Source organism: Semicossyphus pulcher, unplaced genomic scaffold, assembly GCF_022749685.1.
Source record: "Semicossyphus pulcher isolate SPU_LCO1_2020_fin unplaced genomic scaffold, fSemPul1.0.p SCAF_9, whole genome shotgun sequence".
Classification (NCBI taxonomy): Eukaryota; Metazoa; Chordata; class Actinopteri; order Labriformes; family Labridae; genus Semicossyphus; species Semicossyphus pulcher.
Window position 1 is genome coordinate 28,539,142 of NW_027211770.1, and position 16,368 is coordinate 28,555,509.

At 37.6% G+C, this 16,368-nt stretch overlaps 2 protein-coding genes across 2 annotated transcripts; both read left to right on the plus strand.

Annotated features, from left to right (window-relative positions):
• The first annotated feature begins 2,279 nt into the window (after positions 1-2,279).
• tmem106ba (transmembrane protein 106Ba) lies at positions 2,280-9,981 on the plus strand. The gene is made up of 8 exons (XM_069656077.1): positions 2,280-2,340; positions 3,833-4,034; positions 5,050-5,113; positions 5,258-5,417; positions 6,103-6,243; positions 6,755-6,804; positions 6,882-6,935; positions 8,356-9,981. The coding sequence occupies exons 2-8, from the start codon at positions 3,845-3,847 to the stop codon at positions 8,474-8,476; spliced, it is 780 nt and encodes a 259-aa protein (XP_069512178.1). The 5' UTR covers positions 2,280-2,340; positions 3,833-3,844; the 3' UTR covers positions 8,477-9,981.
• Positions 9,982-13,045: 3,064 nt separating this feature from the next.
• On the plus strand, positions 13,046-16,312 carry seraf (Schwann cell-specific EGF-like repeat autocrine factor). The gene is made up of 5 exons (XM_069655854.1): positions 13,046-13,358; positions 13,637-13,732; positions 14,390-14,494; positions 15,526-15,621; positions 16,024-16,312. Exons 1-5 carry the CDS (start codon positions 13,139-13,141, stop codon positions 16,134-16,136), a joined length of 630 nt encoding a protein of 209 aa, XP_069511955.1. The 5' UTR covers positions 13,046-13,138; the 3' UTR covers positions 16,137-16,312.
• The last annotated feature ends 56 nt before the right edge of the window (positions 16,313-16,368 follow it).

The following is a 16,368-nucleotide window of genomic DNA, read 5'->3' on the forward strand; positions in this document are numbered from 1 at the left end:
AAAAGCCAACCTGTGTCACACAGCATTTACTTCCTATTTTTAGCACATTCTAGTGTTAATACCAGATGGTTCCTGCATACAGCACTGTACAATGACTGTCACTGAGTTAAACCATCATATGAAAGTGGGGAACAAATGAAAAACTGTATTGCCCTTAATCATCTAACCCCTCCTGTACTCAAAACTAATCGATGTTTGCAAATGTTAACCTGACCCAGGTCAGTGTTCTGCACAGTGCAAAAGCAGTACAGGTTATTATTTCTATTAGCTATTTTCCATGTGTGCTTTTCCCTCAGCACGCCAGGTTATACATTATTGAAAGTGGTTCCTATGAAATTCTCCTATGAGAGATTAAATAGATTAAAAGTAATCTATTATGACGATAATTTGATGTTTGCTCACAGGCATTAAAGACAGTGTTGTTGTTGACAAGAGGATTCATCTACTTAGTGCTGCTGAGTCACGCATTCACACATGGCAGCACACTGCCATCATCTGGCTGCAGGAGAGTACATCCACACACTGGTTTTAGTGAGCTGACATGTCTCATAGCCCATTCTTAGACGTCTTCAGGAGTTAAATCTTAGTCCTACACACAGTTTATAACTAGTTATTTATACAATTTATGATAAAATACAGTAATTATAGACATAACTTAATTTGATCTCATTAAACACTTTTGTGTAGTTAGTCCGCCACGAGGAAAATGAAATAATCTTTAATAGGATGTTTAATCTTCCTAAACCATTTAAATGCAGTTAGTATTTAATCTTCTTTTAGGGATTTATGCTAGAAAAGTGCACTGCTGCAACCTCAGTAAAGACAAAACAAACAAAACAATTGTCAACATTAAACATTTACTTTACTTTCGCAACTAAAATCTGAAAAAATCAAACTATATTAATGTTTTCCTCTTCATTATCAAACCTCTTGACGTCTGTTTTTAAATCTGTAATAAAGTTTCCACTGAGTTACATCTGTTTTCGGTAGCCTAATGGATTAACGTGGTGACTTGTGGCTGATTAAGAGTGACAATGGTGGTGGTTGTGGAAAACTTTGCTCCCACTGGGAACCTCTTTGACATGTTTCTGTCAGCTGACAAGATATTCCAGGAACTGCAGCCGTCGTACATCCATGATGCTGACTGGTTCATCTTATATGAGACAAAGTTTCAAAATGCTGGCCGTGATGCGTCTTAGTGTGAGGCTAATTATTAACTCTATAGTGTGAGAACAGTATACATGAGGTTGGATCATTGATTTTTCAGTCAAAAAACAAGAACACAATTACCTACTGTGTGGCATAGCAGGTCAGTTTGTGTTCTCGTTTTTAACTGATACTGATCTCAGTTGAGCCTGACGGGTTTCCCTACTGACACATGATTGCAAAACATTCGTTGGGTCTGTTTCATTATCAAACTGTCAAACTTCCATTTTGTTCTACTTTATATTCAAACTTACTGCATTTCAGAGGCAAATATTGTACTTTTCATTCTGCTACATTTAATGTACAGCCTTGATTACTAATAAGTTAGCAGGTATAGATTTCACATATCAAACATATGACAAACATGTTATGAAAACTACCAAACAGTATATAAAGTATTCACCTAACTCGCTGCAATATTTTAATGTTGATTAAAAGATAAAGACACTAATTATTATAATATTCCAATAATATAATACATATACCTGTATTATATCAAAGTTGAAATGTAACTTTTTAAATGTATACAAATGCTTGGGTCCAAAATTGGCCTCAATACAACCATATACAATTAAATATTAAAATGTTGTTATTGATAGCAAGGTAACATCAAAACACTTTATACCTGTATATTGATGCAATCCTCTAAAGGAGGTTGTGCTGACTTTCAAATATGCTTCTTCGAGGTTTTAATTATTAAAGTAAGTTCCATTTCTTTTACTGTATTTTAAATATTTAAAGCACCTGAACTTTTACCTACCTTTAGACAAATGTATAGGCCTATATGGTTACTTTAACTTTAATAAGAAGGTTAGAGTTATAACTGGTATTTCCGTGGAAATTATTGCAAAGTAGCGTGTTGTACTTTATTTTATACCAGAGTTTGTGTCACTAGTGACCTTGCAATGCCTCCACAGAGTCTGTGTTGCTGTTCTGTCACAGTAATTTACGGTCCATCTGCGTTGTTTTGGTCGACCTGCACGGTGGAAACTGATATGTCCCACAACATGACTCTGTCCAATGAGAAGAGGAGGGGGGCGTTCCCGTCGGCTTCATTCTTCTCACTGCTGTGACCACAACAAATAGCGACGACACAGCGAATGGCAGAGAAGTCAGAATAAAACAAAAAAATAGGTAAGAAACGGAAAAATGGTGTGCAATTTATCGATTGTAAAATATTCAGCGATAAGACACTGGTGATGTTTGTTTCGTGTGCATCGCGGAACGTTCTGCAGAGCGACCGTTGATCAGTGTAATTGAACTAAATGTCCGAATAACGTGACGTAATGGAATTAAATTTGTCCGATTGTGTTAAAAATAATAGTTTAAATGTTTAATATCGCTTTACGTAAGATGGATAAGGGTGTTACATCAGTTTTCCTCCGGCCGGTACGTTGTGTTCTTGGCTGAGGCTCAGCAGCATGGCGGCCTGGGTGTGCTGAAAATATATGTTGACACAAAAGGCATCGTGTCAGAGGGACAACCTGCGTGACATTTTTTTTTTACTGTTGGTCTCTTTAGTTGTCTTTGCTTATCCAATATGACGTTAAAAATTTTAGACATCTCCAGTGTCCAAAGATATAGTGGATAATCTTGTTATTCTCACTAACATGACTGTGATACATCTAGCACAGACCTACCCAACAGCAATGGAGGATCGTAACTACATGTACATTTACTCAAGTAATATTCTTGAGTACAACGTGTAGTTGTACTTTACAGAGTGTTTGCATTTTCTGCTACTTTAAACTCAGATTCCCTTACATTTTAGAGGGAAGTATTGTACTATTACTTCTGTACACTTGTTTAATACCTTTAGTCTAGTTACTGTGCAGATAGAAATTAATAGAAGAAAGCATAATAAACAACTAATTCCTTTGTAGGCTCTTATTGGTTAATTTAAGACTTAGGTCATCTCTGGGGGAAAGTCACAAGCTACTTAGCAATACATAAATTAGAATTAGCCATACTTTAACAGCTCCAACAAGTGATATGCATAATAATGCATCAATTAGTCAAATCTAATAATCTAACACATCTTATTTTGATATGGTCAATTCTAAATAATGACTATTTTACCTTCAGGATGTAAGTATATGTTGATGCTTGAACTTTAGTACTTTTATTTAAGCAAGCTTTTAAATGCAGACCTTTCTTGTAACAGTATTTCTGCACTGTTGTACTACTACTTTGCTTACCATAATCTAGACATACAGTAATATTTTGTTAGAAAAACTAAATACTGTTGTTTTATGTAACTATAGCTTTCTACATTAAAAGTAGGCAATTGCAATTGGATGATTTTTAACATAAGGTTCTCATGAATTAAACCTACTAATATTGGGTTATAAAAGAATATCATCACACCCTAGGTGATACAAAAGAGTCTCAAACCTCGTGTTCACTGATGTCAACTAAATTATTTCTGTTTTATAAGTTATATTTCATCATGGACAGTGCTCTTGTCGCAGCGTGTTCTCCTGGGAAATATTCCTTGGACTCCTTCCAGAACCAATTTCACATTCAAACGCCTGTGTGGCATGTGGTTAGTCAGCGCATCCTGCTGCACCATCTGTAAATGGCAGTTCCTCTCTCTCCTCATGCTATCTTTTTGTGTTGTGTACAGACATCTGCAGCTATGGGCAAGTCCCAGTCACACTTAGGCAAGCACAAAGACGAAAGCCAGGACGCACTGACGGCTGCTGGCGACAGTCAGACAGAGGAGGATGGAAAGAACGGAGATGTTTCTCAGTTTCCCTACGTGGAGTTCACCGGACGAGACAGTGTCACATGCCCCACGTGTCAGGGCACCGGCAGAATCCCAAGAGGTAAAACTTTGTACATGTCAGTTATCACTACCAATGACCATTAAAGGTTTACATTGTAAGTTTGTATGAAGTGTAGTGCCCCTAAAAAGTTAGTCTCAAAATTAAGGTTGTTCTCAATAACATTGACTTTACCAACAAGACCAGTGTGCAATGCTTCACAATAAACATATTCGAAGAGCAAACACAGCTAATATAAACACAGTTTATATTTCAGCCAGGTAGAGGTTTGAGTTGAACAAGTGTACACGCCTTTAACCAGGATGTGTTTGTGGCAAACGGGAAACCATTTATACAAAACAGGACCTTTGTCTATCTGTTCACCTTACTTTACGTCAAGCTGTACATTAAAACAAATCATGTGGCAGTGGAAACAATTGAAGGTTTCTAGCTTCATGCATTAAATACGTCCATATAGCCTGCTAATATATGCTTACAAGACACAAATCTCCAAAAGTTCTCATATAAAAATGCAATGCCCATAAAGATATGAAACTTGTATTCATACAGTGTTTGCAGACTCGATCCATAGGCCATATTGCCTTCTTTTCCAGGATTTAAAGACAAAGTTAGCTAACTGAAAGACATTACAATACAACATCCCTTAACATTTTCAACTATGTTAACCCCAGAGTATTAAGGATTGTGTAAACAGGTTAAATTAAAGATGATGCTCCTAAATATGTGCAGTTTGTGCAATTCGTGCCTTTTTCTCAGATGACACATCTGCTGCTGCTGCTGCAGTGTAACAAACCAGGAATGTGGTCACGATTGCTACACACACTAATTATAGCCAAGGAACTAAGTCATGAATGCATAGAATTGTATTCCGTTTTTTATTCTGTCATTTATTTTTGTGCATTAAGAACTAGCCATCAGGAAAAAGTCAACTTTGAGATACGGCTGAGATGCTTCTTGGGAGTTGTACAGCAGTGTTGAATAGTGCAAATCTTACTACATACAGCATCCAACAGTAAAATAATACTGATTTCCTTTCTGTCCTTGAATTATTCAACAGGTCAAGAGAATCAGCTCGTGGCTCTGATTCCATACAGCGACCAAAGGCTCAGGCCGAGCAGGACGTAAGTCTGCACAGAGTGTAAAGATTAACTGTGTTAGCTCTGTGTGTGATGAAATTCAATGAACGCACGGACACAATGGCAGGGAAGACTTTGAAGTTATCAGCTGGTTTCAGGGTCTCACTTCTCTTTTCTTTGTCCCTGCAGAAAGCTGTATGTCACGATATCAGTGGCCCTGTGCCTGCTGCTGTCTGGCCTGGCTGTGTTCTTTCTGTTCCCTCGCTCTATTGATGTGTCCTACGTGGGAGTGAAGTCGGCCTACGTCTCCTATGATCTGGACAAACGAATCGTCTATCTCAACATTACTGTAAGGCTGTATAGCTGTTCTCCCCTCATTTAAAATGAGCTTGGAAAAAAAAAACATGTAGGATAGTTAAATATTTGGCTTTTGTTAATATCTAACATTTTGACCAAACCTCAAGATTACTTTAATCAATACTTCTACACTGGATATACAGACCTTAATTGTGTCTTTCAGCTTATTTTGTTGGTTTTCTGGACCACTACTTTTTGTTCCCCCAGTTTTCTGCTGCATTATGCAGGTATTTTTCAGCCAAAAAGCTTTATAAACCACTCAGTACTTCACTGTTTTAACACCAAACAGCAGAGTTAGCAACTAGATGAAAACTGTCGAGCATTTCGCAGTTAAAGACTTTTTTCCTTGAGGTTTGGTGTGGACTCAAAATCAATCTAAAAAGAGTGAATATTGGACAGAAACCCACTTGATGGCAAAAAAACAAACATGCCTCTAAATAAATGAGTGTTGCAACTTGTCAGCTGGACATGTAAATGAGCAACCTGTTGCAAAATATTTCAACATATCAACTTCAAATGTGATAATATGTCAGTGTTTTGTGTACAGCTTCCTTCCACTGCACCTAAGTAACCAAAACTTAACTGCAGGTTTTAAATGCTTTACATTTATACATTTGTAATTACAACAATGAGACCGTCTTGCCAGATTCTCACACCTTTTTTCTTCTTCCATGCAGAGCACTCTGAATATCACCAATAATAACTACTACGCCGTGTCTGTGACCAACATCACAGCCCAAGTGCAGTTTTCTAAGACGGTGATAGGCAAGACCAAGTTCAACAACAGCTCAGTGATCATACCGCTGGATGAGCGGCAGGTAGGCCGGAATACATTTTACTCCATATGCACAAAAAACTACATTTAAAAGGTCTTTACATCTACAAAGTAATGACTGCTAAGAAAATGTATTCATGAGTACAGGATACAGAAAACCGAAATTCTGATGCACCTTAGTAACGACTGCAACTCGTACAGCGTACACAACAGCTACATGATACAGCCATATAGCAAAAAATACAGAGGAACCTCATTAAACTTGACTCACAGACTTGTCACATGATTGCTTGAAAAACAATATCAATCTTGTTTCTGCAGAAATCCAGACTTCAAACATGTTTTAAGCACCGTTTAAGTCTCATTGTCTCAGAGTCTTGTGACATTACAAATCTTGGTACCACTGCTCAATAATGGACCACTGGCAACTGATCAAACAGAATTAAGAACAAAACCAGACAAGATTACATTCCTTTGTATGAATAAATGTGCACTATGTTGATATATAATGTTGATTTTCTTCTCAAATGCTTCATAAATTGTGTTTATTGCAGATTGACTACACAGTTCCCACCACCATTGCTGATGAGATGAGTTACATGTTGTAAGTATCTTGCTAGAAGTCATAGAAATGTTTACACTTCGATTATGTTCAATAATAAATCCCTTCTTTTCTTACAGCGACTACTGCACCTTGTCAGCCATTAAAGTTCACAACATAGTGGTCATGATGCAGTGAGTATTTTAAATGTACTTTTCATTCACATCAAACTTTCTGATGTTTTCCTTTCTATAATAACTTCCACTATTTGATTTATTGTCATTATTTGGTGTGATTTTTCTTTCATACTTCCACATCAATCCTGTGAACTCTACTTCACACTCACATAGTTCCACCCACACATACTGCATGGCTGCCCAGAAACAACACAGCCCTCTGTTGTGAAGAACTGCTCAGACAAACAGGGGACAAATGGGTATTTGAGAGCATTGCTCACTTATACCGAAATGTCGACATTTCAACAGATTGTGAATTTAGCAGCAAACTTTTCTCCAAAGCAGAAATAGTCTTTATTAGTTAACTTAATTCCCTGTAGTCAAAGCCAAAGAACACATTTCTCGGCGAGTAATATTAGGCTGAGTCCCAGTGTGAATTGGAAAGAGAAGAAGCAGCTATTACCATAAAGCCAACTCTTGCACTTCAGTTGTTTTACTGCCAGACTATAATGACTTAAACGCCACTTGTGTTTGCTGCAGGCTTCAGTTTGATGCATTTAGAAATTTAGAAAACAATGTGATAAAAACTAATACAGGTTAGATATTTATTCACCACCTGTGGATCAACTAAATTGGATTCAGTGGACCAAAAAGTTCTGCCCCTGAAATCTACTTAATTTACTTAAACTAAAGTCTTTTGATGTTAAAACTGTTCAGACCAAAAGTTAATTTTTGTTGACTTTGACCTCCAGGAAATTTTTCAATAAACACAACCAGCGAACATTCTCTCTTCAAGGTTGGTTGGAAAACCAAATGCCATCTAGCCAACATTATCTGGAGGTGCACACAGCTCAGTAAATGTTACTGCCTTCTCAAGGGACTGTGTCTGGATTTATTCTTCCTTCTAGTAACTTCCAGCTACTTGAGGTCAGCCTTTGCCCAATATGACCTGTTGGCAAGGTCAGGTTCTGCTAAGCTAGGCTCAGAACCAGGATCTGTTGGATCTAGCAAATCAAACATTGGCTGAAATCTGGCTTACAGCTTTATGTACCCAAAATAAACAGAAATTCACGTCATTAAATTGAAATAACTGGGTCAAAATAATGCAGAAATAACATTTTGCAGGTTTGTAAAAAGTCCGAATTCAGGCTTTAGGTCTGAAGCAAAGATTTGTAATGCAATGTCAGGTTTTTATGACAGCATCACACAAATTTTGAATTCCTCGCAGACCTGTTCAACTCTTGCCGTTATGCCAATAACACAAATTTACCCAACCTCTTTTTAATGGTCTTTTTAAAATGTGCCTCTCTTTTGGTCTGAACACCTTTTAAGAAGAGCAGTTTCCCACCAGACACACATCAGTGAAGGATTAAAAATGGACAGTCTTTCTTACCTTGATATCTGATGTACAGCACTTGACTCTGTGGTAAATCTCCAGGGTCACGGTGACGACATCATACTTTGGCCACGCAGAGCAGGTCTCCCAGGAGATGTACCAGTACGTGGACTGTGGGGGCAACACCACCTCCTTGCATGAGCACATTCAGGTCTACCAATAAGGCAAGGCAAGAAGAAGAGCGCAGACAGGCGTCACGTACTGCTGTGGCTGAGGTTCTCACATTGATGACTGGGCGGACCTCAATATAGGAAATCTTTGCTCAGTGACAATGGCATAATGGGTGGGGTCATAACCTTTCTTTTGTTAGTCACATGGCTCATCCATTCTTAAATCCCCAACCACTTTCTTCCTTTTATAAGTCAGTTGTGATCTTAAGAGGTATTGGTTGGTAGCTTGTAATACAGTGCTGGTAAAAGAAGAAAAATCTTACCTGCCAGAGCCAAAGTTTTGCAGGATTTACCTCGAGGTTTGTTGTCATTTTTCACCCTGGTGCCAACAAAATACAGATATAATTTAATATTCACGTTATTGGTTGACATTCCCATCATGTTTACACTTTCACTCCTCCATAGTTGAATCAAAGGAAGGTAGTTTCAGATATGATGCACTTTAAACTGGCTCCTACATAAAGATATGAATATGAATGGTGAATGAGTGGAAAGGGAAAGCCTCCTAATATTCTTTACCACTTTTGATAAAAAAAATACAACCCTTTTTAGACAGTGAAAACCACTGAGCTGTTCCATACTTCTTCTTTTAGAGTATTGTTTCATTCCTTCATACAGCAGCCGTTCTTTTTATTTTAACTAAAAGTGGAATACATGATGTTGTGTAGTGCAATATAGATGACTTATTATCCTTTGTCATTTGTTTTTGTGTTTATTTTGGCTCAGAGTTCTTATTTTCTGCTTGAGTAAAGGTAGTATAAGTCTTCTTTACGCATCATTTACCTGGTTGATTGAAACTCAAACGCGACTACTGTGAAGACTGTAACATAGTGCAAGTCACTTAGAAAATAACTTTGTAAAAGGGAAATCATTTTTAGTTTCATAGCAAATGCGGGAGCTTAGCTGGCTTTAAAATGCACAAACGTGTAAATGTCAATGTAAAATATGAACTTTTCCTTCTGGCTTGCTTCAAAATGTGTTTTTATGAAGAATAATTTCTGATGAGGGAGCACCTTTCTTCCCTTAAATGAGATTTTGTGTGGGCTGTGGTGTCATTCGCAATAATGTTTTTACTATTTTGATCCTCTCTGCTTCTAAAACATGACTTGACTGCTATTCTTGAGTTGATTCTTGAATTATTACGACTTCCCTTTATCCTTTTACTACAGGGTATGATTTTAAATTGGCTTATGATTATCAGAAGTCAATAATTAATCATGTTTAAATATTTTAATATATTATGAAATGTACTGAAGTGGACGCCCATAACAAAAAAATGTTTTAAACATTTATTTTAAATTTCAAACTTTGTCACATAAAATGCCGCAAGTTTTACTGACAGTTAATCACATGTCTACACAGTCCTCATAAGAAAATTAAGAATCCAACTTGCTTGATATTTGCTGATGGACAGTGTGTAAGTATCGCTCTGTTGCAACCTCCTTTCCATTTTTTTCTGATGCATGAAGCTGAAATAAAGTCATGACTTATTTTGAAAGTTTCTGCAGTTTTTTTTGGGGTGTGCCTGCAGTATTTTCTGTACACACTAGGTGGCACTGAGTGGTCAATTAATCGACAGCAACTCTGCTGAAGATCCCAAAGCTGTTTTTTCATTGTTACCTAATAGCATACTTTCATATTGATTCACTGTATTTAGAAGACATTTTGGGTACTTTATACTTGTAGTCATCTCAGAGACAAATATTGTACTGTTTAACTACAGTGCATTTTTCTGACAGCATTAGTAACTTCACAAATTGCAATTTTTTCACACCCGTCCTGTCCAGTCAAACCCCCATTATCTCCAAATCCAATCTGTTAAATTTGAATGTTTTTGATAATCTGAAGGAATGAAGTGTTTCTTTATGTGTTAAGAAATTCCCCCCACTTCTTAAGCTAAATACAGTTTTTAAACCCTCCTAGAATTACCTGGAAAATGCATTGTCACAAACAGAAAAGGGGCCGTTTTTAGGGTCATCTTAAGTGGATTTACTAGAAGGTATTAAAGAAGGTATTGCTGATAACACATGATGATGATCTGTTAAAATTTGATGCACTGCTTTTCGCTGTAAAATACAACATGCATACTAATGCTCTAGTAATATTAACCCAAAAACATCAAAACCATACAATGGCATACAAAGACAATGTGGCCAGTTGTTGTCCAGGCTGCTCTTGGAACAAACTGTTGAATGGACAGAGCAGCTGTTGGTCTCACCACTAGAGGGCATTAAGCAATGCTTTGAAATACAGTAGCAACAATCCACTTATGTGTTTGAGGAGAATCCAAACAATCAACTACTAAATAAAGCTTTATCTGTTATATTTGGTCTTGATTTAATCTTCTAATTTATATTTTTCAAGTAAAACTTGTGCAGATAACACCTTCAATGTTGTATGTCATTGTATTACTTAGTACAGGTTCTCATATACTCATTGCTTGCGTTACAGCAGAAGCATAAGATGTCTCCAGTGTATCACAGTATGTTCACATCTGTTGCACTCATTCACACACTAATTCACTTCCTGTCTGAGATCCAGGTCAGTGGTTTGGACCAGAGCTTCACTGGAATATGCACACATACACAAACAGTAGGCACTATCAGATTTCCCTCTGTCTAGGCTTATACTGTTAGCTGACAGTCTGTTAATTTCCTAAAGTGTATGTTATGGAGGATAAATTGATATTCAACATAACCTATGTGTTGGCAGAAATCAAAGTGATTTCATAAGTACCAATTCTGAATATTCTGTGTAAATAAATTCCAATTTATTTTATCTTGAAAGTTTTATTCTTTCTTATATTTTACTGCCACTGCCAGAAGTTAAACTGCAAAATAAATATTCTGCCACAACACATCTAACTCCTTTTTGCCAGACATGTTTTTTATTTAATATATAGATACTGAATAATACCTGGTGTAACAATAGTTTTAGTAATATGTCCAGAATTTGTCATTTATGTAAGTGTTTCTATGATGTATATGCTGTTAAATTCTTGTATAGTATATTCTCTCTTCTTGGATATAAAAATAAGGTTTACAAGTAAACATGTTATGATGATGGACAATGCCAGGAATTAAAACATCCTATTCTTTACAGATGAGAATAATATGCTTGTCAGGCACAGTAGATTAATGTATCACAGTGTTTTAAAAAAAGGTAAGTTGATAGTCAGATAATCATCAAAAACTATATTTGTTCATCAAAACTAAATAACATGATAAAAAAAATGTTCAATTAATTACTCAAAATGTCTGATTTTACAACAAGCAACATTTAGGTAATCTAATAATATAAGTTTATGACTCAATGGAAGAGGCTACTGCCTGTAGAAAAACTTTTTTGCAGCATGAAATTCAACCATATGGAAAGCTACTTTCCTGTTAGCTTTCAGTCATCAGATTTCACTGTCCAGAGACCCTGCGAAGAGGAGCCACAACCACTACTGACTTGGATATGTTATTGCCATTACAGCGAACCTTCCTCTCACCCCATAGCTCATACTGGCTCAGCACTTCCTCTCACCAGGTAAAAAGGAAATGGCTTTTCCACATGTGTACTACATGAACTCACAGCATGCAACAGGTCTGGCTTTTTGCAAATAAGAACCCAGTTGGCTCCACACTGAAACTTTCTTAAAGCTTGGAACACTGGTTATATTTTTCCTTTACAAGATAAGATCTTTTAAGTCATCTTAACTCACATAATGCTTAATATAATGTTGTCCTGCTCTTGATTGCAGCTATATGTTGAGAAACATTCAAACTCAAGCCTTCTTGTTGTTATGGCTGCATAAATTATTCCCTTGTGTCTGATATATTTGGTATGTCATTATTAAAAACTTCAGTGATAACTGGGATTGTCACTTAAGTTTAATATAAAAGTTCTGACTTTACAAGTATTGATACAATGAGTGGTACACATTGTTATTTTGTAAGTACTGTCTGACCCATCAGTGAGGTTTTAAATTTATAGGCAGATGCATTTATTCTGAAAGTGTACAATCCCGTTTGTTGTTCAGACGGGGTCAATGACGATATCTAGCTAATGTTAGCTAACTATCTAGCTAAGTGTACTTTGTGTGATTGAGCCACGTTAAAAACACGACAGTGCTTTATTTAAACTAGAAAACAATGGCATAATTTGATTTTTAGTTCAATCCGCAAACTTTCGTTTGAGCTGGCAGCATTCTTTTTTTTCTAATTTCCAGTTAGCTAGTTAATGCCCCAACATGAATAAAACGTTAGCTTACGTTAGTAGCTAGCCAGATGACTAACGGCAACTTTAACTTAACCTAGCTTCCGTTAGCTACCTAGCTAATAGCTAAAGTAACCGTTGGGCTTCAGGACGTTGCTTTCGGAAAAGTTGTTTGGCCAATTATATTGTATATAGTCTTAATCCAATTTATGTTAAAGTATCTTTTGGCCAATTTGATTATTTACCACACACCCTTTTATGTTCAAATCGGCAAGCCCCCACCCCAGGACACACTCCCCGCCCCACTCCGTGTGCTCCCCCCGTCTCGAACCTGATTGTACTTTCCCTGTTAGCAACAGCGGGGGCGACGTGGAGAGGTCTCAGTTCTTGTTGGGGACCTTCTCCTCTCCTCCATCTTCGTCCTTCACAGTTGAGAGGAGTAACGACAGACAAACATGGGTTTTGAGAGTCTCGGTTCAGCAGTCCTCTTGGCATCCTTGTTGGCTGTTCTCGGCGTTGTCTCTGCGGGTTCGGACGCGCCCCGGGGTGTCGCGGTCGGGTTCGTTTTTGACCCCAAAGCGAAGTGTGAACCGCCGTGCCAACACGCAGGAATCTGCATCCGCAACAACACATGCTTCTGCTCCAGGGGCTATGAAGGAGAGACCTGCCAGTATGGTGATGTTACAAACTTTTTTTACTTTTGTATTTAAATGCATACGATGTGTAAAACTAGTTGAGGATTTCATTCATTCATGTTTTGTTTCAACCTGTCAGTGCAATTTTTAGTGCAGGTTAAAGTATTCTCCTGCAGAAAAACAAACTCGTAGATTATTTATGTGTAATATAATTGCTTAGTGAAAACTACAAAATCTAAGATGAATGGTATAAAATGACCAAAATTTGAGTATTATAACAGTAATGTCAAAATGGTATGTGTCCTTGTGTGAATGCAGCCAACTGTTATCCGAAATGTAAGAATGGAGGAGTGTGTCTTCGTCCAGGAAAATGCAGATGTCCTCCAGGATATGGAGGAAGATACTGTCACAAAGGTGAGCAGGTTTATTTGCAGTGACTTCTAAGTTAAACTTCTATTTGTTCCAATAGTTATTGTGAATTTGTTGGCAGATTTTTTGTAAGGAGACTCTGAAAGCTGTGAGAATGTTTGCAAGAAAGTTCATGCAGCATTTCTCAGTGTGGAAATCTGTGTTACTCTGCTCCATCCTGTATTTTCTGCTTGCATCCTGTATTGTATTTCATTCATCCATGTGATCCAGCAGAACTATATCCAACACACAGCTGTCCCTCTTTTACCAGACATGCACCGAATTCCTTCCTGTCAGAAAGTTGAGCTGCTAGATTTTTCCCCAGAAATAAATTGATGCAGCAGTAGTTCAGTAAGGATGCAGTAAACATTTAATTAACTGCTGCTCATCCATTATGTGCTGTAGATTATCATATAAATATGCCTTAAGATGAAGGTCTCAATATTAGTGCTACAGAGGTCATCCACAGAAAGGTAAAATCTCCAAATTCCCTGAATATTATACGGAGGACATGAGCTTGTTGTACAATTGCAGTCATTTTGCAGGTGGATTGCGCCTTGGAGAACTAGGAATTCACAATGTAAATATGCTCAGTGCAGCGTAGGTAAAGCTATTTCATAACAACATTACTGATTCCTCTGATCTGTATCCATCTGTTGGCAGTGACGTGTGAAGGAGGATGTTGGAACGGAGGAGAATGCAGCGCTGTCAACGGAGTGGCCAAGTGCATCTGCCCCTCAAGCTGGAGCGGCTCAAAATGCCAAGAGGGTCCGTTTATAGCCGCATCTAATTACCCCATTAACACCACGGGTCAAAGTCACCAAATGGAGCCGCTCCCTCAGCTGGAGCTATTTATCAGCAAACGCCTACTAAAAACATTTTAAATGCTATTCCAGTTCCAAGTTGCTGTCAAGACAGGAAGCAACGTTTAGTCCGCCCCCGCAGCAGTTGGTTATGGATGATGTTTACAGACTGTGTATGATGATAGAGACATTCTTAGCAGTAGATTGAAAGTTGGGCCCAGCAAAAAGTAGAATTTTAACTTTTAAATGAAGAAGCAAAAGAACATTTTAACCCCTTTTACTGTTAAACTGAATTCTTCAAACAAATCAAGTCTCTGCAGATTGTTGTCTTATATTTTGTACAGATTGTTAAACACTTTTGGTAAACAATTTAGCCTTCCAATCGTGTATCAGATGTCTGTGTATCCATCCTGGTGTTGTTAAGGAGTCTGGCTCGTTAGCTAGCTTGTTGACCTCCCAACATCATGGATGGACAGCATAGATGTGACTGGTTCTACTAAAAAGTACCTTTCATACAAATTTGAGTTTCTTGGGAATGCATTTTTTGTTATATCTAACTTTACGCCATTCTTCACTTATTTTGAGATATGTTAATTTTTTCGCCAAGAGTTAGAAGAGAAGATTATTTCCCCTCTTTTGTCTGTACAACATATGAAACTATAGCAAGCAGCAAGTAAGCTTAACCTAGTTTGGCACATAACCTCGTCAAACCCCAGATTGTCGTGTTCATGCTTTGTATTTTGAATAGATTAATTTACAAGCTGTCTAACATGGTAGGCCAGTTGATTCCCCATGTATCCAGTTTTTAAGCAAAGCAAATTGGCAGCAGTCTGTCTTAATATTTAGCATGCAGATGTGGGAGATGTATTGATCTTCCTACCTAACTCCTTGCCAGACCACACAAAAGGAATTTTTCCCAAAATGTCAACTCTTCAAAATTTACTTATTTCTGCAGCTAGCTCAAGTATCTCTTTCTATGGTTCTTTCCCTGTGCAGCGACCTGTCCTCAGGGCTGCAGGAACGGGGGAATCTGCGTTGCTCCAGGAATCTGCAGCTGTCCGGAGGGATGGCTGGGAGGCGCCTGCCATACTGGTGAGTTCAAACTGGTCTAACAGACCAAGAAGTTTCTTATGCATCAATGCACTTTACAAGCATGATTTCTTTTGTCTCTCTTCTTCCTCTCCTGCTCAGCCTTCTGTTCAGTTTAGGCCGTGTATTCTCTGACTAAATCTTAAACTGAATTACATCATTCTTGGCTGTTCTCATATAAGTTGTATATTTTTGTCTGCTAAAGGAAAGTTTTCTGCAGCTCAGTGTTTTTCCAGATGTGAGAAAACTCAGACATTGAAACACTTTAGGACACACAAAACAACAGTTGCTAGATTTGTGGTGTTAAGATTTACAGGCTCGTCACAGTCATTAAATGTTTCTCAGGTTTCATGAATGATTAACAGTTTTTTGTTGTTTTTTTGTCTGTTTTTGTCTCGGCTGTAGCTGTGTGCACTAAGCCCTGCCTGAATGGAGGGAAGTGCATTTCTCCAGACAAATGCCGCTGTCGCCCCCCTTTCTTTGGCCCTCGCTGTGAAGAGAGGAAAAAGTCCCACTAGTGTGACCCTGCCGGGGTCAAAGGTCAATGAGGCCTAATAAAATTGGTAGTTTTTTCCTTTTTTACTAAATGTGTAATTCTTTTTTAAACATTGAACATGTTCCATGCTCTCATTTTACTGTATTAACATTCAATGTACTGTATTTGTGTCATTAAAGAATAAAAGAGTTAATTGCGTGTGTTCTCAAGCTCATTTCACAAAACCAAAGCACAGAAAATGTATATTTTTCTTT